The sequence below is a fragment of the Protopterus annectens genome, chromosome 13.part0 (assembly GCF_019279795.1).
Source record: "Protopterus annectens isolate FY-2018-M chromosome 13.part0, PAN1.0, whole genome shotgun sequence".
NCBI classification, from domain to species: Eukaryota; Metazoa; Chordata; order Ceratodontiformes; family Protopteridae; genus Protopterus; species Protopterus annectens.
The window spans coordinates 395,298,106-395,323,187 of NC_056747.1; the positions used below are offsets into that span (position 1 = coordinate 395,298,106).

Genomic DNA, 25,082 nt, shown 5'->3' on the forward strand with positions numbered 1-25,082 from the left:
GTACAAATGTCTTATAACGATTTATTTTTATTTATTTATTTTATTTTACATTTGTTGACCATGATAGTCCAACTGGATACATGCCCATTTTCAGCGTAGGTTCGGGGAGAAAAGCTCCAGGATAATAACTCACACTGAACATTTAGTAAATGCTAGTTTCAAGCAGATTACAGTCATAAGCAATACCAGCATTTGGCACATATAGTACTAACTTATTACAAAACACTTTACAAAACAACATTATTTTCAAAGTTAAACATAGATAACATTACATTCAGGTTTAAGTTACACTGAGCAGCAGTTATACAATTGACCCTTCCTGAAATGGAGTGGTAGAAAAAAGTTAGAAGTAGTTGAAGGTAAGGCACCTAAGAAATAGAGAGGTCAGTACTCAAGGTTAGTGCAAGGACATAACCAATGAGTTTTGAAGTATTTCTTGAGTTTGTTTTTGAATTGAGTTAGTGAGGGTTCTAGGATCAAGTTATCTGGGAGTCTGTTCCATATTTTTCCAACAGAGTTGGCAAACAGAGAGTCCCCAGCTGAGTAGTTGGATTTGTATGTTTGAACTAGGAGTCTAGTGGATGATCGCAGTGGCCGGGTGCTGGTGTAGAAGCTGATAATATTTTTTAGTGCAGGTGTATTTTCTGGTTGGTAAAGGACTTTATGTGCCACTATTAGCTGGTTGAACTGCAGTAGGCTTGGCAGTTCAAGGCATCCTAAGCGATTTAGGTTGTGACAGTGGTGTGTCCGGTAGGCTGTGCCAGTAGCAAATCTGGCAATGTGGTTATAGCAGGATGATAGTTTATTAAAATCTGTTTTGTTTAAGTTGGAGAATAGAGGTGAGGTGTAATGAAGAGATGATAGCAGATGGGAACGGGCAATTGCAGTTCTAGCAAGTGGGGTAAGGAAAGGTTTGATTCTGTAAAGACAGCCAAGTTTTACTCATAAACATGCGGGGATGCTGCTCCTTTCCATGCATTAACTCCACTCTGGTAAAATCTGACCCCAAAATGATCTTCTTTGGTATTAATATTAAACTAGAACCCCCACCAAACTCCAAACCTGTTAAGAACTTTACTAAGGCCAACTACATCAAACTAGGTGACAGCTTATTAAACTTCCAAGCTCCTCTGACACTGAGGCCTACTCTGAGCTGCACACTAAAAAACTGTACAACCACATTCATAGCTGCATAGGGGAGGCAGTACCTGTCTGAATCAAATCTGTGATTACTGGTAAAAATAAACCACCCTGTGGCCCCCTAGCATTAATAGGCTATTTAACAAAAGGAAAAAAATCCTCTCTGAAGCCAAGAAGGAACAGACAGAACAGTGCAAAAAGACATTCAGCAGGCTAAACAAACAAACAAACAAACAAACAAACAAACAAACAAACAAACAAACAAACAAACAAACAAATAAGACAACTGGTTAGATCTGCCACAGCAAACTATGAGGCAAAGATAGCCTCCCAGGTGAAAGATAACCATAAGGCTTTTTTTAATTATGTTCATAACCTCAGGGGAAATGCTCAGCAATGTGCCAAGTTAATCATGAATGGCAACACTTACACCCAGCCTGAAACTATAGTAAACCTGCTGGCTGACAAGTGCAGTTCAAACTTCTCCCCTCATCACCTCCTACTACACCCAAAGAAATACCTGCAGCCATCCCCTACCAGTCATTATGAGAAACAAGTCTTTCTGTGCTCACTAATGCTAAAAACACAGCCTCCATGGTCCCCAACAACATTCCAGGATGCTTCTTAAATAGTTTAAAACAGAATCTATCATAGCCTCTGGATGCGCTTTGTCCCAGAGTGATGGAGGACTGCAACAGTCATCCCTCTACACAAGGGAGGCCCATCAAATACCCAGGGAACTATAGTCCCATAAGCTTGACCAGTCTTATCTGCAAGGCATATGTAGAGAATTATCATGGATCTGATCAATAACAACTGGAGCAGACCCAATTTGTCAAGGAGGTCTTGCCTGTTTAATCAGGTTGACTTCTTTAAGAAAGTTACCAGGGCCAAGGGTGAGGGTAAAATTGTACACACCTCTTATCTAGACCTGGCCAAAGCTTTTGACACAATCCTCTACTCAGGGATCATAGATAAACGTACTGAGTTAGGCATAAACCCCTACATCTTCAGATGGATAGCCAACTGGCTCACTGACAGGACATGTTGTCTGGATAGGTGAATATACTTCCAATAAGAAACTTATTACTAGCGATGTTCCACAGGGTTCAGTGTTGGGAACCTTTCCGTTTGGTATAAACTTCTTTGACGTGAAGATCAATGTTGAGGGCATCTGGCACCAAGTTCACTGATGGCTCTAAGCTGGGAGCAATGATTGAATCCCCAAATGATGTTGATCTCCTACAAACAGACCTAAAAATGACAAATGACTGGTAAAAAAAACATAATGTTGTATAACTGAGACTAAATGCTAAAAAATGCATAATCATACCCTTTGGTAAATTAGATATCCCTGCAAATTATAATATTGATAGCATACCCCCTAAAAGAAGACCCAGTGGTGAGGGACCTAGGAACACAGATAGTAACCTAAACGTTGACCACCAGGTAACTACGGTACAGTAGTGAGGAAATCCTTCTCTGTGGTTCAACTTATAAGTAAAGGCATGCCATAAAGATCAAAGGAAGTCATAGTGCCACTGTACTCAGCCCTCATCAGGCTCAAAATTGAGCACAGTACTCCTTTCTGCATGTATTTAACCAAGCACTTACACCAACTGGAGTGGCCCCAGAGGTTTCTCACTAAAAAAATACAAAGCGTAAGGAACATATCTTATGCAGACCGACTAAATGCCCTATTCCTTTACTCCATCTCGTATCGTTTATTGTGAGGGACTTATTCCTGACCTACAAGGCATTCTATGATTCAGCCCTGATGAAAATGTTGCATATTCACAAGAAAAATATAGAAGGGTTACTCATTCCATGGACCTGAATTTTATTTGTGACTCAAACAGAACTTGCTGGATGACAGATTCATATCCCAAAGGTAACCTCATATTTGGAATACATTTCCTATCTTTGTAAAACAAAGTCTGCCCCTCATGCTCTTCAAAAATAATTTGGATAAAAGGATGGGGAACTGTAAATTAATTCCTGGGGCACTGCACATGTCCCTTATGGTCAGAGGAAGTTTGTAAAATGGCTCAGGGCTCCAACTCCCACAGACCCATTACCCTGATATTACCCCATCCCATATCTGGGTAATTAAGCTATAATATTATCATATCCTGGGCATTACTGGCTAAGTTTGTAAAGGCTGTTGTTCCATTAGCCTAGTAATCACGTATGAATACATAAACCTTAACAATGCATTGTATTTGTCTTTATGCTAATGAGTCACTTACAAAACTATCATCACATGTCAAATTTCTGTAGGTCCTGTTTCTTTTATTTGGATTGGTAAGCCCCATTACATTCTACAGTATGAAAGCCATCATTGTTTAATATCGAACTTCACCTTATTTGAACTTCTAAATGCAAGAAACAAATACATGAAAAAAAAAATCATGAAAAATGCTTTAGTTCTATAATGCTTCATTCCCAGAGTTTGTATTAATAACTGAAAAGGTCTTCCATTTTTGGAGCAGACCCAATTTGTCAAGGAGGTCTTGCCTGTTTAATCAGGTTGACTTCTTTAAGAAAGTTACCAGGGCCAAGGGTGAGGGTAAAATTGTACACACCTCTTATCTAGACCTGGCCAAAGCTTTTGACACAATCCTCTACTCAGGGATCATAGATAAACGTACTGAGTTAGGCATAAACCCCTACATCTTCAGATGGATAGCCAACTGGCTCACTGACAGGACATGTTGTCTGGATAGGTGAATATACTTCCAATAAGAAACTTATTACTAGCGATGTTCCACAGGGTTCAGTGTTGGGAACCTTTCCGTTTGGTATAAACTTCTCTGACGTGAAGATCAATGTTGAGGGCATCTGGCACCAAGTTCACTGATGGCTCTAAGCTGGGAGCAATGATTGAATCCCCAAATGATGTTGATCTCCTACAAACAGACCTAAAAATGACAAATGACTGGTAAAAAAACCATAATGTTGTATAACTGAGACTAAATGCTAAAAAATGCATAATCATACCCTTTGGTAAATTAGATATCCCTGCAAATTATAATATTGATAGCATACCCCCTAAAAGAAGACCCAGTGGTGAGGGACCTAGGAACACAGATAGTAACCTAAACGTTGACCACCAGGTAACTACGGTACAGTAGTGAGGAAATCCTTCTCTGTGGTTCAACTTATAAGTAAAGGCATGCCATAAAGATCAAAGAAAGTCATAGTGCCACTGTACTCAGCCCTCATCAGGCTCAAAATTGAGCACAGTACTCCTTTCTGCATGTATTTAACCAAGCACTTACACCAACTGGAGTGGCCCCAGAGGTTTCTCACTAAAAAAATACAAAGCGTAAGGAACATATCTTATGCAGACCGACTAAATGCCCTATTCCTTTACTCCATCTCGTATCGTTTATTGTGAGGGGACTTATTCCTGACCTACAAGGCATTCTATGATTCAGCCCTGATGAAAATGTTGCATATTCACAAGAAAAAATATAGAAGGGTTACTCATTCCATGGACCTGAATTTTATTTGTGACTCAAACAGAACTTGCTGGATGACAGATTCATATCCCAAAGGTAACCTCATATTTGGAATACATTTCCTATCTTTGTAAAACAAAGTCTGCCCCTCATGCTCTTCAAAAATAATTTGGATAAAAGGATGGGGAACTGTAAATTAATTCCTGGGGCACTGCACATGTCCCTTATGGTCAGAGGAAGTCTGTAAAATGGCTCAGGGCTCCAACTCCCACAGACCCATTACCCTGATATTACCCCATCCCATATCTGGGTAATTAAGCTATAATATTATCATATCCTGGGCATTACTGGCTAAGTTTGTAAAGGCTGTTGTTCCATTAGCCTAGTAATCACGTATGAATACATAAACCTTAACAATGCATTGTATTTGTCTTTATGCTAATGAGTCACTTACAAAACTATCATCACATGTCAAATTTCTGTAGGTCCTGTTTCTTTTATTTGGATTGGTAAGCCCCATTACATTCTACAGTATGAAAGCCATCATTGTTTAATATCGAACTTCACCTTATTTGAACTTCTAAATGCAAGAAACAAATACATGAAAAAAAAATCATGAAAAATGCTTTAGTTCTATAATGCTTCATTCCCAGAGTTTGTATTAATAACTGAAAAGGTCTTCCATTTTTGGATCCAGGCAGTTTAAAATAAATAACAAACCTTTAAAATAACTGTAATATAACTAAACTTACATTTCTCTGTGTTGAAAAAAGGACGGTAACAAGCTAAATATGCTCATCTCCCCCAGTAATACTGACTGACTCATGCCTGTAAAGTTGTACATTGATAAGTGAATGGAAGACATAAATTCTGTACAAGATGTTTCATAACATTACTTCCCCCAGTGACCCTGTCCTCATTAGGAAGCACATTATTATTCCAGTAAACAATATTCATTAATATAAAATATAAAAAATACATATTGCATTCAGAAGCTACTTCTCAATTAACATACCATTCTACTTATTTCATATATTAGTATAGCAATAATCCAGTAATTCTCAATAAACTACAGTTAGAGCATGATGCAGTCATCCCTCATTTAGCAAACATCTTTTTCTTTTTGCCTCCATTTCTGGGCGCTAGCCAAAGTAGAATATTTATTGTCTATACATTTTAACAGTGCCCATTACAAATACTTACATGCCCCTATTATAATAAATGACTTTTGTAAGCAGTGAATCTTTGATTCATCACTCTTATTTACATAAAGTAGTATTTAGAGGGGTTCACTAGACCCATCACAAACCTTTAAATTGTCTTAAGGTGGAGGGTGGGTTCTCTCCTAACATTCATCTTCAGTAAATTAACACAAGTTATACAACATCATTAATCCACAGTTTATATGTTCTCACCCAATTTCACTTCACCTACGTTCCTTCTAACTATCCTAAATTGCTTACCATCTCTATGCATCTTCAGTTCCTATTTTCCCTTCAATGCTAGTTTCTAATAACCCTCCCTTTTTTCCATTTACCAGTAATATTACCATCTGCCTACTCCACTGAAGCCATATTTACTGTAACACTCCCCATATGCTAAGAAACTCATCTACTGACCAGTTGTTAACTTTCAATGTCTTAAACATCTTAACTGCAAATGCATAACAGTCATTATCTGTGTTTGGCTTGTAATGTTAAATAGTGTATATTATTATTATGTTCTATTGTTAACTATCTCTGTTTATACACTCCTGTATAACTGTGAAACTTTTCTCCCAGGCATCTGCTGAAAATGTTTTTCATAACCCAGACAGACTTTCTCAGTAAACAAATGTAAAATAAATAAAAAAGTAAATTATATATATGGAAAACAAAAATGTGTTTATATTGTTAATCTAGTCAAAGACCATAATTTTATTTGACAAAAAAAATAAATCTGATCACCTTTGTAACAACAACAGTAATGTTCGATGGCCACTCTAAATAAGCTTTCACTTGGGCTGCATTTTCACTTTGCACTATATGCTGTTGAATACTAATAAATTCTTTACCTTTAAAACTTTTTGTTGCCTTCAATACTCTCTTTCAAATCTGCTTTTACATCAGCTACAGACAATGCTTCCTTGTTTGTATTGTGCAGTGGCTTGTACTCTGACTATAACTAAGGTCTCTTGAGGATCCACATATGTTTTAAATGCATTTGGGAAATAAAATCTAGCAGCTGGATAACGCACTAAAATATATGAAACATGCTACCGCCATTGGTGAGATCTTTTAAGGACGTTCGACATGTGAACACTATGGAAAACTCTTATTTCTACCAGGCCACGCAGACACCCACCAGGTGTACCATCTTGCCATGAATCACTCAAACAGCTCAGATTCCTTGATCAGGTTCATTGACCACTTTAGTTCACTGATCTAGGTCATCTCGGCCATCTAGGTCATCAGCAGGGCACATTACTTGACATTCATGGTGTTACCATCCTGTAGTGCTTAAGACTGTCTGTTACCTACTATTGCCCAGAATAACTGCAACCCTGTGGGCAAATTATCTCACTGAAGCTACTTGTTGGAAGACCAACTTTATACATTTCTGATTTTGAACTGTATTTCACAACTATGTATTTTTTTAATTATTGGTTTATTTTAAAATTTTTCTGTGAGGAAAAGACACAGAGCTGAATGAAGTTAGTTTGACTGTGCATCCCAAGATAGGATGAAAGTAGCAATGTTGAACATAGAATGAGAAGACATGTCCTGGGAAATATGCATACATGCATTATCTGAACTCATGCATGTGTGTGCGTGTGTGTGCGTATGTGTGTGTGTGTGTGCGTGTGTGCGTGTGTGCGTGCGTGCGTGCGTGTGTGTGTGTTTAGGATAGTTCTGCTTACTGAATTTCCCCTATTTTTTCTTTAACGACTAGGTAACCAGTGCTACCTCCTCAGTGTTGGTGTTTAACTCAGTCTCCTTGCTGGACGCTGGCTGGTATATCTGTCGGATTCACCATGGGAACAACTGCACCTTCTCTCAGTGGGCTCAACTCAGAGTGACCAGCGGGAGAAGCCCAACAGGTAAAGTAAACAGACTTATGACAATCTTCTTGTCACTCTAATATTTTCATCTTTTCATGCAGTAAGGAAGAGTGTAAGAGATCCAAGAAGATTATAATAAGCCTTGTTATTCCTTCGTTGTCACTGCTGTTGGACTAAATTCTCTAATTATACAATTCTTATAGTACCTTTTTTATACTGCTACAATTTCAAAATGTAAAATGGTGTATTGATGAAAGAATTGTTTAGTAATGTTTTTGCATTTCTTACATACAATATACCTCTTCTGGATATTCTCAATGCTTTGACCGTGAAACAAACTTCCTGCTCTTTCATTTTTAGAAAAGAAAGATTTAAACTGATGGGCTCTTTTTGCTACAGACAAATTAACCCAAAAGTAGACAGGGGGAGTGCACTTTCATAAACTGGAAGAAGGATTGTTTCCGCGTTTTTATACTGTGTAGGTTTATGCAGCAATCTTCACCCAGTCATTAACATTAGCTACATTTTACATTATTACCCTTTTCCCATGTTACTTGGATTAAATCCATGGTGCAAACCATATCTTCAAATTGCCAGTACTTAACTATACTAGGCAATATTTGGCCTATCTTTAATGTATATGGCACATCACACCTGTAAAATACAAGCATATCATGGGACTTCAAAAAAGTGCTCACTTTATGTTTTAGAGCAAGTATGGGCTGACATCTGACACCTGTGCTGCAAACCTCTTGCACAAGTGTAGGAGATTTGAAATCAGGATATGAGTTTTTGTGCGTGTATCTGAAAAGAGTGATGTCATATGCACAGATATGACAGTGGCTGTCTGTAGTTCTATATAATAACATAAAAATGACACTTTAACAGCAGCATAAACTGTAAGACTTTTTTTTAAGAGAAAATTCCTACAATTGCTGCAGATACCGTTTGTTACTGAAGTTGCATAGCACAAAGCTGGCACAGTATTGAAAAGCAAGACTAAACAGAAGATAAGAACGTGCAAACCTCATGGTAACAATCTAGTGAAAACATCACTGTCATCTCACAGAATAATACAATTATAGAAGAAACTCATTTGAATGGTAGCAAGGGGATTTCTTTAAATGACTCAGCTGTTGGTTAAAATGCTACATAAATATTTCTTCTTTCCATATCTGTGGAGGCACTCCTTCAAAACACAAAGCGCTCATTCTAAGATATGTGGCATTACAAGTATACAAGACAGCCTGTATACCTCTATGCTCCCATGACAATGGATGTAGTTGTAATCGAGCTAAACAGTAACACTGAAGAAAAGTGTAAGGGGTCATACCTACCGACACATATGTATGGTTCCTATCAATTTGGTCAGTCATAGCTATATCTATCTATCTATCTATAGCTATATATATATATATATATATATATATATATATATATATATATATATATATACATACAAACACACACACAAACATATATCTGTGTGTGTATAAGCAGTAAGGGCGGTTGTGGGGCATTTTGTTTTGCATGTTCCATTGATTAGCCTCAGAACATGCCAGTGGGGTGTCAATGTGCTTTTGTCAACGTCAGTGTGCAGATGTTAAACACATTGATGTTTATGTGTATTGACTTTTAGTAGTAGATCTATTTATGCATATATATATATATATATATATATATATATATATATATATAACATGCATATGTATGATTCCCAATTGGAAGAGCAGCTTTTCAGAAAGTTGAAGTTCATATGTATCATATGATTGACTTTCCAAAAAGTTGAAGCAGTTGTATGGTGAGCATGGTACAGTGAGGATTGTGGAATTTACTATTTCCCCACTGTAGTGCAGTCAAAGAGTTTGGTATATAATTAGCAGGGGGTGTAGCGTCCACAATCTTTTCTTTTTTTTTCAAAATTATAGAATATTGATCATATGATCTTGACCATATTCAGTTCAATGTTCCGTAATTTCAATGTAACAGCCTAGATTCATTTACATATATATATATATATATATATATATATATATATATATATATATATATACTTTTTCAAGTTCGAATCACATATGGCCGAGACCATATGTTCAAACACTGAAATAAAAACACATAAAACAAAAAAAACCACAAAACTAAATGTCTATAGCAGGGGGGCTATGTCCCCCTGCACCCCCACACCCCTTACTTAAATATACCAACTCTGAGATCGCACTACATTGTGGAAATGGGAAATCTTCCCTTTCTGCTCTGTACTGAGATCTCCATTCAGTCCGATCGAACTTTTACAAGTTCGAACATATGGTCTCGGCCGTATGTGGTCCGAACTTGTAAACGTTCGATCGACTGAAGGGGACCCATATATATATATATATATATATATATATATATATATATATATATATATATATATATATATATATATATGTGTGTGTGTGTGTGGGCGGGTGTGTGTTTCAATCACGTGATCCACAAAACAGTTCATTGAATGTCTGGAGCTGTCTTCTGATTTATTGAACTCTAAATCAAAATATGCGTTTGATATGATTTCCAATGCACACTGTAGTGAAATGTACTGTCACATAGTCGTGTATAATTGCCATATAGCAGGGATTGGAAACATGCTCTTTCCCTACTTTTGTGTGATTTTGGAGTTGGTACATATAATAAAGTTATGGGATTGTGGGAGGGTGCTGGGGGCTTCTTCCACTGCATAACAGCTGCAGTTAGTGTTATTGCATTTGCTGGCGTGTGCTTTGTTGTGAGATTAATTGTCAGTGTCAGTAGTGCAACAGGTAGCACACTTGCTTTTGGTGCAGAAGGCTGTGGGTTCTATTCCCACACCAATTAGATTAACTGCTTAAACTGCAATGCAACATAAGTGGGGTGCTACACTGTTGAGTGTGTCATCCTTTGGATGAGATATTAAATCAAGGTCCCTACTGCTTGAGTTGGTGGTGGTTCAGTTGGATGTAAAATATCCCATAGCATCTATTGAAAAGAGTAGCTGATATCCTCCTATGCCCTGGCCAAATTTCCTCTGGTAGTATAAATACCACTTTGGGTCTCCCCTAAAAAGAGACTCGCTGTAAATAAACTGTGCAGTGTCATCTTAGTTTTTTAAACCTTGTTTTTCAAAACAGAAAATAGCAACACTTTTAAAACTGACTTATAGAAAGAAATATATCCAGTGTAATTTATGTAAAAGGACATAGATAAAAGTGCCAATAGAGGAAGAACAAACATCTGCTTAATCTGTCCAGATATCTTAGTGGCTAGTACCCAGTAGCTCTCTCCCCTAACCTCCATGATGATAAACCAATCCCATGATCTTTTGGTTTTGTTTTTTAGCTTTACTGTTTACCATCCATTCTGGCAGTTCACTCCCTTTAGCTGTCACCTTCTCTGTGAAGCAGTATTTCTTTGCAACCAGAATAAAATGATCTCTTCTTTGTTGAGGACATGTTTTCATGCACTGCTTCTAGCCTTTCTGTTTAGCTGAGTACCGTTACACGTTCCCTTCTTTTACACGTGAACCTTCACGATGCTTACCCTTTCCTTCCTGTCCTCTAATGTAAACATTCCCAGGCCACTTAGTCTTCTCCTTATGTATCTGCCAGTTCACCTCTTTTTTTTTTTGGTGATCTTTCCCAGCACCTTTTCTATGGCCCCTAGAACTAAATGGAGTGTCTAGCAGTGGCCTTTCCAGTTTTCTGAATGACCTCCTTATCCTTGGAGTTTGTATCCCTGATGATGTATCCCAACATCATGCTGGCTTTGGCCACTGCAATTTTGCTCTGCTCCTGATGATTTATTCAGCTATGACCACTGTCCACAGGTCCTCCAGCTTTTCTGTTTCATATATATGGGCATCTATAGTCTTACAGATTATCCATAGATCTTTGTTACCCACATGTGATGCTTTGCACTTCTCCCCATTAAGTTTAAACTATTACTCCTTAGACCATGTTGCTAGATTTTTCAAATCACTGGCTAAATTGCCCCCATCCCTTGTTTTATTAACGTCCACTGCTATTTCTAGTGTAAGCACATTTAAGGGAACAGGTCCCAGTATTGACACTTTGAGGAGCATCTCTACCAACAACAGTATCCTATGATTCTTCTATTTTTAGGCATTGTCCCATCCATTTCATGATTCTTTCTCCCACTTCTACTGTGTTTATGTTGTCCAGTGGCCTGTTGTGTGAGAATGAATTAAATACTTTGCAGAAATTCATGTAGACTATATTTACTGTATTTTTATCTGCCTCAGGTATCCAGTCATAAAACAGTACAATGTTCATTTGGCAGGATATTTAGCCATCAGCGCATATATTAATTCAAGTCCAGGAGGTGACTATTTTCAAAAACATTCAGCAGCTTCCACCTGAATATCCTCTCTGTGTTTTCCCATAACAGAGGATAGATTAATCTGTTTATTCTTCCGAAGGACACACTTTTGCCTTCTTTATGGTTAGTAGTAGGAACTGATGTATTCTTTCAGACTTCTGTCACTTCCCCCTTTGCCAAATAGCAATTAAATGGTACCAACAGTTTCTCTACTAATACTCCTGCTACATTCTTAAGTACTCCTTGTGGCTACCTGTCAGTACTCATCATGCCTAGGGTCCTGATGTGTACTCCTAGTTGCTACATGTCAGGAGTCTAGGCATCATCTTCTGTTAGTTCCTTAAGTTCTCTGCTCCATTTCTCTTTCTATCGTATGCTTTTCCATGGAACCTCCTCTCTTCTTTCCTTCCTTCTCAAGCTGCACTTTTATTTCCCCCTGTGCCATGAAGATGGACAAATTAATTCATTTAAAATACCTGCCTCTTTATTTACATCTTTATACTATTTGCATTCCTTTAGCAACTTGCTTATCTCTTCTGCCACCCTCACCCTTTTCCCTATATATCTGAAGAATTTCTTTTGCTCTCTTTAAACCTTAGCTAAGCCCTTAGCCATATTTTCCTGACCTTTTTTGTGTCTTTATTCCTAGCTTGCTAATCCCCCTCTCTCACTTGCTCTTTTTTCTCTCCATATCATTTTAAAAATTTTCTAGTCTATTATTCTCTCTCTCTAAAAATATGTAGTTAATTCCGCTTCTTCTCTAAATAAATGAATGCATTATTTTTGTCTAATATATAGTCATCAACTTCTGCCATGGTATAAATGCAAGTATCCCTTCTGCTAACATCTGTAATACAAATCCATGTATGTGCATGTTTATGCAAACACATGCACATGCACAAATGCGTGCACACACACACGCGCGCGCGCACACACACACACACACACACACACACACACACACACACACACACACACACACACAGGTGCTGCTTCCATTAACCTCCTGTGGAATGTAGTATCATAGTAGAATACTATGCTAATGACCCTGCAGGGTCTTTCCAAGCCTAGCCATGCTACCCCTTAATATTAGATAAATATTGGTTCCATGGGTATTGTAAGGGGTGGGTATTTATGACTTTGGCATAAGTGGTCGAGCATTAACAATCTTCCTCTCTCTAACAGAGACATGGATGACAGATCAGGGGTGTGTTTACGTTTCTCTAACAGAGACATAGATGACAGATCAGGGGTGTGTTTATGTTTCTCTAACAGAGACATGGATGACAGATCAGGGGGGTGTTTACGTTTCTCTAACAGAGACATGGATGACAGATCAGGGGGGTGTTTACGTTTCCCCATCCACTGATCCTAGTTTTGCTTGAATAAGAGCAGGGAAGAACTCTGCTTCACATGGATAGGAAGCTTGTTACTGAATGGCCAGCCTCTGAGACACACAACTATCTCTCTGGCATGTCTTATTTATGTTGCAGATGAGGTTTGGTCCCTAGAGCAGTTGTTTCTGTTGCCATTTGTTTTGCAGATGTGCAAAAGGTCCGTTAATGCTGGATCAGAGGATGCCTTGTATCCAGGCGTAGGCCTCTTCTCAGTAGCCTGTAGGAGACCAGGTATAAGGACAATGCTCTGATGTGCATAGAACTTGTTTTCTACACTATGTATTCTTTTTGTAAGAAATTTCTGTGGATGTTCCAGCTGTTGTATATGCCTGGTTATGTATATGAGGTATTTTACTCAATGATTCATCTTATGAAGACAGAGTACAATAGAACAATGACATCTTTGGTCTAGATGCCTAACCTTGCAAGTAAGTTTTGCAATGTAGAATGATTTCCTCACTACTGTGACACATGATGGTCAAAAGCCAAGTTGTTGCCTACTTGAGTTCCCAAATCCCTGAGTACTGCGTCTACTGTTAGGGGTGTACAATCAATGTAGTAATTTGCAGGGGTGACTGCCTTTTTGAAAGCTACCTTTATGCACTTTTTGGCATTGAGGTTTAGAGTGTGAATCTGCCACCATTTATTAGACTGTGTCAAGCCTTCTTGGAGGGTATTTGTGTCTTGGGGCAATACAATGACTGTGCCTAATTTGCAATCATTTGCAAACTTGGTCATCCAGAGTCCTTTGATGTTAGTCTTGACTTCAGAGAAGTGGATGTGGAACAGCACTGCCTCCAGCACTGAGCCCTGAGGCACTCAAGTAGTGACCGGCCTTTTTGTGGAGGTAGACTCCTCTATTCAAACCTCTCGGTCCTGCCTTTGAGTCAGATGGCTATTCAGTGTGTGACACAGGAGTTTATACCTAACTCAGTCAGCTTATCTACAATGCTCAAGTGGGATATTGTGTTAAATGCCTTGGCCAGGTCAGGATTGGGGAGCATGCACCATTTTCCCCTTGTCCATTGCTTTGGTGACCTTCTCAAAGAAGTCTGCCAGCTTGAGCAGGCATGACCTGCACTTGATGAACCTGAACGGAGTTGGGGGCCAATGTTTGAAGGCTTCTTATGTTTTCATTTAACATATCCATGATTATTCTTTCCATAGCTTTCCATATTTAACTAGTCAGACTTATGTTTTGATAGTTCCCTGGGCACATGGATGGCCTGCCTTTGTGCAGTGAGGCAAACATTTCAGTCCTCCATTCATTTGGCATGAAGCCTGTTTGTAGGCTATGGTTAAGTAATGATTCTGGTAGGCTTAACAGTTCATGCTTCATGCTATTAAAGATGCATCTTGGGATACTATTGGGGCCCATCGATGAAGTAGTCTTTGCCTTGGTGAGTGCCTTGAGGACCTAGTCCATAATGATAGGTTCATAGACGATTACTAGACAAACGGCCTCAGGGAGCCTTTTTAGCCTAACCACAATTCCCAAATGAATACACCTGGGTGCATTTTTAAGCCTAACCATGCTTCCCAAATGTACCTGACAAGTAGGGGGAGTTATGATTGTGGGTATTTCCTGTGTGGCAACTGGAGAGAAGGAGTAAAATTATAGATAACTGTGTTGGCCAGTAGGTTTGGTATATCTTCTGGCTCAGTAGAAGTGGTACCATTGTTGTCTATTGTCTTTCAGACTGTGGACACAGCTGAAGAAAGTTTTGTGATTATCTTTGACCTGGGAGAGTATTTTTACCTTACATTTGTGTTTGATGGACTTCATTAGCCCCAAGAGTTGCTTGTTAAGATTGATGAGAAAGTTATTACCTTGCAGGGCATTTATCCACCCAATTTTTGCCATCTTTTTTCCTTTTGCTATACAACCTATTGATGTTGGGATTCCACAATAGTAACTTCTTCTTTTTTTTTAATTCATCCTGTCCTTGTTCCAGGTAAGTACAGTCATCTCTGTGCAGCTGTTACTATGATTACACTTCTGTGAATGATTCTCAAAGGTTTGGGGGAGCCTTGAAATTTTGCCAGGGTGTCACTTAATAGTAGGAGGTTTGTGTTAGAATAATTCCTGAAAGTTCCAGTGGTAGCAGGCATTCTTGGTTTTATTTTTATTTCTAAGGAGGCAGCCAAGCTTTATGGTCCAACTTGATCAATGAGGATATTACACTAGAGAGTGTTTATGAGGACCAGGTCAAGGAATTTTGCACCCCAGGTGCCCCACAGGAAATGCCCACAGCCATAACCCCCCCCAACTAACTGATCCAGGGTGTTAGTGTTTACAAAGTTCAGAAATCTCTGGGCCTGCATTTCAGGAGTATTATACAATTCCTATTTTATAGCTGGAGTAGTTAAAGTCACCCATGAATGTGAGACTGGTCTGAATGGAGAATGTATTGAGTACATTTAAATACATGTCAAGGGTTTTATGGGTCAAGGACAGAAACTTACCATGCAAAGATATGGTATGAGACTTTGCCTGTGGTAAACTGAACATGGATAAGCTCAAGCATGTCATACTGATTGACCATCCTTGAGGTGTGTTTGTTTTGTTGTAAATAGAGACACCTCCTCCTGTTGCCCCTTCCAGAATATTAAGTGGGCTACATTTGTGGGAGGCATTATAACTCTGCACTGCTGGTATACCCTCCACGGCTTTGAACCAAGTCTCAGTCACTGCACAACTATCTACATTCTCCAGGGCTATGAAAGCTTGTGGATGATGAAGTTTGTTTAGACACCTGGCATCAAGCAGTAATACCTTTAGATTTTCTTGGGTTGGTTCTGCTATTTTGGAATATTTATCATTTTCGCAATACCTAAAAAGCCACTATGGGGATAAGAACAAGGTTTTAGATGATATACAAAAGTGCCCTGGTAAAGCTGCATGGCTGTCAACCATGTCTTCCAAGGCTAAAATATATTGTAGCCTCTATGAATGAGTTAAGAGCTTTCATCCTTGCCAATAAGGACTTCATCAGAACTGACCACAGCATACAAATTTAATTAAACATACATTAATAGGGAAGCACGAAATATATAGCTTAATCTAAATTATTTCTAAAACAACATAAATAAATAATAAAACTGTATTTAATTATGGCATGTGCCTTTAAGAAAAAAATGCTTTTGTTACCTAGTTTAAGTTGCTCAGTGATCATTGGTTGTAGCATTAACTTATTTTGTATTTAAATGAACATCTGTATGATGTGTGGTCAGCTCTGATGAAGTCCTTATTGGCAAGGACGAAATCCCTTAACTCATTTTTATGCTCAGTGTTAATAAATTCTTTTTGAACACTAGAGGTCTTGAGTGACTCCGGCCCTGTTATTTGGTTATTTCTCCCTACTCAGCATGATGAGTGGGGCATCTGTGTGTCTCACAATGGAGTCTCCTATGATCAGGATTTTGGGTTGTTCAGTGCTTTGCTTTATGGGGTTAGTGATGCTGTGAGATAAGGATGTATGTGTTGTGTTAGGTGTTGTTTTGCTAGAGTGCCTTTTAGGTTGCTGAGGATACGTTTTGTGGGTACAATGTATGAGAGGCTTTTGGGGTTTAGGGAGATTATGTTTGAGTCTCAGCATATGTGGGTCTATGTGTGTGGTCTGTATTGTGTACAGTGGGTGTAGTATGTGTGTGTTACTGATAACACTTTTGGTATTACTTGTATGTGAGAGTCTTGCCTCCAGGAGCATTGTGTTACTACATCTCTCACATGCTATATCAGTTTGTTTAAGAGTTACCAAACTGGTTGCAGAAATAGTAGGAAAAATGCATATCCATGGAAATAGATCTTTATATGTACATGTATTTCTTCTATTACCTTCTGCTTTGCATTATAGAAATTTATCACTTTTTCTTGATCATGCAATACAAATACATGTATTGTACCTGCTAACTTCAGCTAACATATTAATGTACTTGTTTTTTCTGATAATTTCTGCTTTAAGCACACATAAACACCTGTGGATATTTAAAAAAGCGTTATATTATTTTTACATTGGTTGGAGTGTTTGCATTATTTGGGCCAGTGTTTGGTGTTGTTTTACATGCAGCTCTTCCATGAAAATCTTTGGTATAGTAAACAGATGTGTGTTTATCTGTCTGTCTGTCTATTAGTATATACATTTGCACTTCTCCTCCTCCTCGCAGATGACAGTTTCTTCTCTATAAATGACTATCATGGCCATACTGTACATGTTCTCTTTTAAGACAATAGGTGAGTAATGGTCAGATACTGTGTGCCAAGGGAACTGTTTTTTTTCTTTGTCCTACCTGTAAGGAGAAGTAGAAATGACCTCTATCAATTGATCAGCTATTGTTTTTTTATTGACAAACCTGGATGCAACATTCCAAAGCCTGTCCTTCCACTCCCCTCTACACTCAGACAACTGCACTACTGTTAAACCATCATCAGGAGTGACACATAGCAGGAGGTTCCCAGAGGAGAGATGGTACAATCAGCAAGAAAAGGCACATAGCATTGCTGGAACTGAATTCATCCTCTAGTCTTGGTGAGTATCCTCATGAGGTTGACCCTGTTTTTACAAAATCTCACCAAGATGACACCAATATATAGATTGCATTTTATGTAGCATGTTTCATGGCAGAATTAGGTTAAAAATCAAAAAGAATAGCTGGATACATGAGTGCCAGGATAAAAAAGTGCCCAATCCTGGTAGGTGCACTGGTGCCAGATCTGGAAAAAATGACAGTGTAGAATCCTCAAGACACAGAAACATTCCTACAATGGGGTTTGGCCAGGATCAGTGGCAGGATACCCTTCCTGTTTTAGAAGGAAGTAATAATTCACAAGAACCACAAAAGTTGACAGGCCAAAAAAGAGCCATAAAGATGTTAGAGTGGACTAGTGAGGATAAGGAAGACATTATATATTTCTTCATTGCCTTCTGTTTTGTATATTGTGATTTATTTTCTTTACACTGTGTTTTACTTGTATTCTACTTCTAATTTCATATTTAAACAAGGAAAGAGATCACAGTTGCGTCGCTTGTGAGTGACACAGAAATTGAATTTTCCCATAGCCTCCACCTTGATGCTGTTGTAATTTATTGGCCAGGCCACTGTATTCCATAGAACCAGAATACAGAGTCCCCACTCCCTTCCGATTTATCTTGCTCTTTGAAAATTAGTGTATCTTTACTTGGATAGCTAAAGCTTAAGTTACCCCCTGTTTCATATCAAACTGTTTAGTGCACTCTGCAACTATTGGATATTAACCCGTTTTTCCATCTTACCTTTAAAATCTGCAACATCTAGTCCAAGAACACAAATTATCGAAGAGCCTACATTCGGCTTCTTGGTAGTTATCTTGGGATTAGTACTTTTGTTTTACTCCTGGTAAGAGAAGGAACATAAGGACATTATTTCTTGGAGACTGCTGATTACCAGAAAGCCTAATAATTGCTTCATAGGTGTCATCTCAGAATTTGTGCTTATATTTTGCTGTTGGTGAGAGAAGGAGCAGAGTGCATTGATTCCTGCCTGTTTCCTTATTGGTCAAGGAGTGTTTGTGTTTGATCTTCCTGATTAGTCTGGTTGCTATAGCAAGGCATCTACCAGGAAAAGGCTACAACAAGCCTACAGAACCTTGGATCATTTGGGAAAAGACTGTTGATCACCATAGGTTCATAGGTTGGTACTAGGCTATTGGCCCTATACAAGCCTAGCCATAATAATTCCCTGGCTATTTCTTCCCACACTATTTACTTCCCTGGACCCCTGTCTAGCAGGGTAAAGAACACCACTGCAATCAACAGGTTGTGGCCTGCTTCTAATCTTAGGATTGATGTTACTGTTTTGCTTCTGGTGACAGAAGAAACAAAGCAGCACTGTATCCCAGTAGCAAGAGTTTGACAGTGCCTGTATAGATGTAGACACCTTGAGTTGATATTTTTTCCTGTAAAAGCATCATTGAATTTTCACCAGTACCTAGTTACACACAGGACAAATAGTTTGCAGTGACAAGCACTGTCCCCAGAGTTGCAAACCAGATATTCCTGACATTACTTTATATTCTCACTCCAACCATCTAATCAATATAAAAAGAGTCTGTTGCAATGAATATGAACTTTCCCTCTATCTCTGTTACCAGGTTGGTGGATATGGGCATCCTGAGGCAATGTAGAAATTGCCTCATGTTTACTGACAAACAGTTAATTCTCAAACAAACTGGTATGTTATGTGAGAGATGTATTTACACAATGTCACTGGAGGCAAAGTTCTCACATAAAAGCACTTCTAATGTCAGTCAGGTTGTCAGTAGCACACAAGCTGCACCCATCACACGCAGTTCAAAGCAGACACACAGAGCCACATATGCTGAGGTACTTAAATGTAAACTTCCTAAACCCCAAAGACCTAACAGATGATGTACACATAACAAATACCCTCAGCAGCCCTGAATGCAGTCTTTTGAAACAACACCCACATCAACGCATGCAGCCCTATCTCATGGAGCCTCTTCTTCTAAGCCCATAAGGCACGCCACTACACAATCCAACTTTAAGGTCATCGGAGACTCCATAATGAGAAACACTGATGTATCTCTCACCAGGCTGATCAAGAAGAAAGTTACAGTCAGTCACTTATCAGGGGCCAGGATCCACCACATTATGCATGCAGTCTGGTTATTGGGCCACAAGTATCAGCATGCCTCAGTCATAGTCTGTGTTGATATAAATCACCTGAGATGTACTTACCTAGGCTATATGAAGACAGACATCATGAAGCTCTTGGAATATGTGTCCCAGGCTAGTATGAACCTGGCATTGAGCAGCATTTTACCTTCTTCAAGGATGATGCCACAATACGAACAGAAGATGACTAACTTTAATAATTACTTTCTAGTGACATTCTAAGGGGGTGTAATATTTGTCTGCATGGAAGGAGATGGTCAACAGACCATGCTGCTTTTCAGGGATGGTCTGTACCTCTCCCCTCTAGGGTTTTGAGTATTAGCTCATCATCCTCCCCATGGTGCTTTTTTAAGCAATACCAAACTGAAAGTACTTCTGACATAGCAAATCAAAACCAAGAAACTCTAAAGGTATTACTGCTCAATTCTAGGAGCCTAAAAAAAACTTCACTCCCTACAAGCTCTCCTCACACTAGAGAATGTTGATATCTGTGTGGTCACTGAGACATGGTTTAAAGCTGCAGAGAGCACACATACATTGCAAGGCTATAATGCCTTCCACACATGTAGACCAGTTACTACACAGGCAGGGACTAAAGGTGGAAGTGTCTCATCCTTGTAAGCTATAGGATCCCCTCTATGACTCAAGAAACCAATAATGTGTTTTTAAAGTTATTGGACACACTATCCAATCCAATACCATATTCATGGGTGACTTTTATTACCTCCTATTAACTTGGAATCATATATGACACCAAATGTACAGGCACAGAGATTCCTGGATTGTGTAAACACAAAGTCACTGGACCAGATTGTTAATATACTAGAGATGCAACCGTACTGGATCTATTTCTCACTAACATGGAAGAGTGCTGCATACCCCATAGAGTAATGTCTTCTCTAGAAAGGTCAGACCACAAAATGATCTCCTTTGAAGTAAAAATAAAACCTGGAACTCTGGCTAACACTGGAATATTCAGGAACTACTCTAAGGATGCCTTTTTTTCTAATTTCTCCAAGTCTTTTGGGTTTCTAATACCATTATGGGAATGTATGATTAAAGTTCAAGAAATTGGTATTGTTTCAATCTTTGATGTTAGCCAAAAGTGCTGTTTGCAGCACCCGCAACGTGCCCGGTAATGACTCCTCCTGCAATTTGTATGGAGTCAAGTGTATTGGTAACATATCTAAGTATGATTGTAAATTGTTTTTTATAAGACCAGTTACTCCTTCTGAAACTGCCTGGGTATCCTTCTTCCTCACTGACCTTGTTTTTGCCTGCAAATCCTGGTAATTTATGACTTTGTGTCTTTCTACAAAACCTGGAAACTACAGATCAATAAGTCTCACTAGTCTGATATGCAAAGCCATGGAAAGAATTATCATGGAAATGATCAATAATGATATAGGAAATTTTGAGGCACTGGACCCAACTGAATTTGATTTAGTCAAAGGCAGGTCATATCTACTCAGTCTGGTGGACTTCTTTGAGAAGATCACCAAAGCAATGGATGAGGGCAAAATAGTTCACACTGCCTACCTTCACCTGACCAAGGCATTTGACACAACACCTCACATGAGCATTGTTGACAAACTCAAGAGGTTAGGTACAAACCCTTATGTCACATGGTGGATATCCAGCTAGCTCACAGATAGGACCCAGGAAGTTACAATTGGGGAGACCACCTCTACAAAGAGACCAGTCACAAGCTCAGTTCCTCAGGGATTGGTCCTGGGACTGTTAAGTTTTGGCATTTACTTCTCTAAAGTCAAGGCCAATGTCAATGGCCTCTGGCTGACTGAATTTACAGATGATTGCAAATTAAGTGCAGTCAGAGAATCCCCCACTGACACAAATGTTCTTCAGAAAGGACTGACACAGACAAATAACTGGTGTCAGAGCCATGGGCTAAAGCTAAATGCTAAGAAATGTATAATAGTATCCTTCAGGAAGCCATCCACGCCTGGTAGCCATCATATTGACAGCATACCCCTAAGAGTTTACCCAGTAGTCAGGGACTTGGGGAAAAACATAGATAGCAATCTAGGCTTTAACCATCATGTCTACAGTAGTGAGGAAATCATGTTACGTTGTGCAATTTATAAACAAAAGTATGTCATCTAGGTCCAAGGAAGTCATTGTTCTATTGTATTTGACATTCATCAGGCCTATTATTGAGTATAATACACCCTTTGGTATATACCTAACCAGGCATATTCAACAATTGGAATGCCCACAGAGGTTTCTCACTAAAAGAATACAGAGTATAAGTAACATGCCCTGTGCAGACTGCCTCAAGGCCCTATCCCTGTATTCTGTCTCCTATAGGCTGTTGTGGGGAGATCTATGCCTGGCATACAAGGCATTGTCAGACCCCACCCTAATGGATCTCTTGCACATCCACAAAACAATTAGCACTATAATTACTCATTCTAAAGACTTAAACCTTGCTTATCATATAAATGGGACCTGCTGGAGAGAGAGGTATGTATCCCAGGGACTACCCCTTCTCTGGAACAAACTCCCTATCTATGTGAAACAGAGTTCCTCCCTAACCAAATTCAAGTGTAACTTGAACAATTGGATGGGAAAAGTACAGTTGTGTACACTTACCATAAATGTAGATGTTCGAGTGTATTCACTGTTACAGTCATTACATTTGGGTAATCTGCTGGCAGGTTGCCCTCAGTCAGCCTGAATAACAAAGTCTTGGGTCCTGCGTCAGTTGCTGTCTCCTCTTCCATGACATCAGGTTGTCAGGGGTATAAAACATGCAGCCAACACCATTTTATTCAGTTTTTCTTGCCCCAGATGTCAGGTGCCCCCCAAATGGGGAGCAAAAAAAAAAAAAAAAATATATATATATATATATATATAAATAAATAAACAAAAATATATGTAAATGCACTTTTAGAAACATAAACTTTACCTTCATCTAACAGCAAATACACAACAAAGGCTTTAGTATATAGTGAAGTAAAGATAAGATATAGAAAAGGGGGATGGCAGGTGGGTAACCCAGACTGCAACAGTGAATGCACTCGAACATTTATGGTAAGTGTACACAACTGTACTATGTTCTTTGTGTTTCGCTGTTGCAGTCATTACATTTGGGTAGAATCCCAAAGCTATGGATGGTGGGATGGAACTAAACAGCATTAGGAGCGGCTATAAGGCCCTGCAGAACTGCAGTGGCAAAGCCTGCCCTGGATTTGGAGAAGAGAGGCAAATGATAATGCTTTGTGAAGGAATGCACAGAGCTCCAAGTAGCAGCCTCTAGAATGTCTTTGGTTGGAACCCTTCTGAGAAAAGCTGCTGAGGTAGAGGCAGCCCTGGTGGAATGAGACCTGATCCCCTTGGGCACAGGTTTATCATGGTGCAAGTAGCAGAATGAATGCAGCGGCTTATCCACTTAGAAATAGTCTGCTTTGATATAGCCTTCCCCTCTGACCCTGCAGCAAATGCTACCAGTAGTTGCTCAGACTTTCTTAGAGATTTCGTCCTGTTTAAGTAGAATCTTAGTTGTCTGTGTATGTCCAAAGAATGCAGAATCCGCTCCCCCTTGTTCTGCGGATTTGGGTAAAATTTTGGCAGGTGAATTGCCTGGTTAAGAGCCACACTGGATACCACCTTAGGCATAAAAGAAGGATTGGTACTGAGGGACACTCTGTCTGGGTAAAATGTAATAAAAGGCTCCACAGCCATGAGAGCCTGTAGTTCTGAAACCCTTCTTGCTGAAGTGACTGCCAAGAGAAAAGCTGTTTTCCAAGATATAAATTTTATAGCCGCAGTAGCTGCTGGTTCAAAAGGAGGCAGGGTGAGTTTTTCCAGCACAAAACTGAGGTCCCATGCAGGAGTTGGTGATATTCTGGGAGGCCATACATTTTTGGCCCCTCTAAAATACTGTTTAAGCAGAGGATGAGAAAAGAGGGGAGGCTCTGTGTTGTAATGAGCCGAGATGGCAGAGGCATGGATTTTTATTGAAGAAAAAGATAGGCCCTTGTCAATTACCTCAGTCAAATATTGTAAAATCTGAGGAATGTTGGGCTTTGCTGTGTCTGTTCCTTGTGCTTGGTTCCAAGCACAGAATCTCTTCCATTTATCAGCATAAGATTTTCTAGTACTAGGACATCTGGCTTCCAAAATGACATCCATCACAGATTTACTGAGTGGTGTTGTTTGAATAATTAAATGATTAGCCATGCTGCAAGGTTCAGAGTTTGGAGCTGACTGTGCAGAATTTGATTGTTCTTCTGAGACAGTAGATGAGGTATTTGAGGCAAGTACCAAGGGGTAAGTTGAGACATATTCCTTAGAAGTGGGTACCAGTGTTAGCGAGGCCAGTCCGGAGCAACTAGGATCATTTTTGTTTTTTCCTGTCTGACTTTTAGTAAGACCTTGGAGAGAAGAGGCAGAGGGAGAAAGGCATAGGCTGATAGGTTTTTCCAGCTGAAGGATAGGGCATCCACTTTCCATGCTTTTTTGTGATGAGTTCTTGTGCAGAATTTGCCCAACTGATAATTTTGGGGAGAGGCAAATAGATCTATGTCTGGGCTCCCCCATTTCTGTGTTAACATGCTGAAGATTTGTGGATCCAGTTTCCATTCGTGCGGGTCCATAAGATTTCTGCTTAGGTCATCTGCCAGAGTATTTTGTTTTCCTGGCAGGAATTGAGCTTGAAGATGTATTTGATAAGTCAAAGCTGTGTTCCACAATGCCATGACTAGTCTGCAAAGGGGGTAGGAATGTGTACCCCCCTGCTTGTTTATGTACCACATAACCATGGTGTTGTCTGTCTCAGTAGCTGTCTTGGATGAAGTAAGTCCTTGAAGGCTGTCAGAGCATTCTGAACAGCTAGCATCTCCTTCTGGTTGATATGCAGATGCATTTGTTTTGGGCTCCATTTGCCTTGAATGCATCTCCCCGCCAGGTGGGCCCCCCCCTCAAGCATAGTCTGATGCGTCTGTAGTTAGGGTTTGGGTGGCAGGGGGTAGAGTGAATGACAGTCCTTTAT

At 39.3% G+C, this 25,082-nt stretch overlaps 1 protein-coding gene across 1 annotated transcript in view; it reads left to right on the top strand.

Annotated features, from left to right (window-relative positions):
* The window catches only part of LOC122787359 (mucosa-associated lymphoid tissue lymphoma translocation protein 1-like), a 584,376-nt gene that overhangs the window by 206,247 nt on the left and 353,047 nt on the right, over nt 1–25,082 (top strand). The window contains exon 5 of the mRNA XM_044054015.1: nt 7,536–7,683. Coding sequence (XP_043909950.1) covers nt 7,536–7,683 — 148 coding nt within the window. The remainder of the gene's footprint in view (nt 1–7,535; nt 7,684–25,082) is intronic.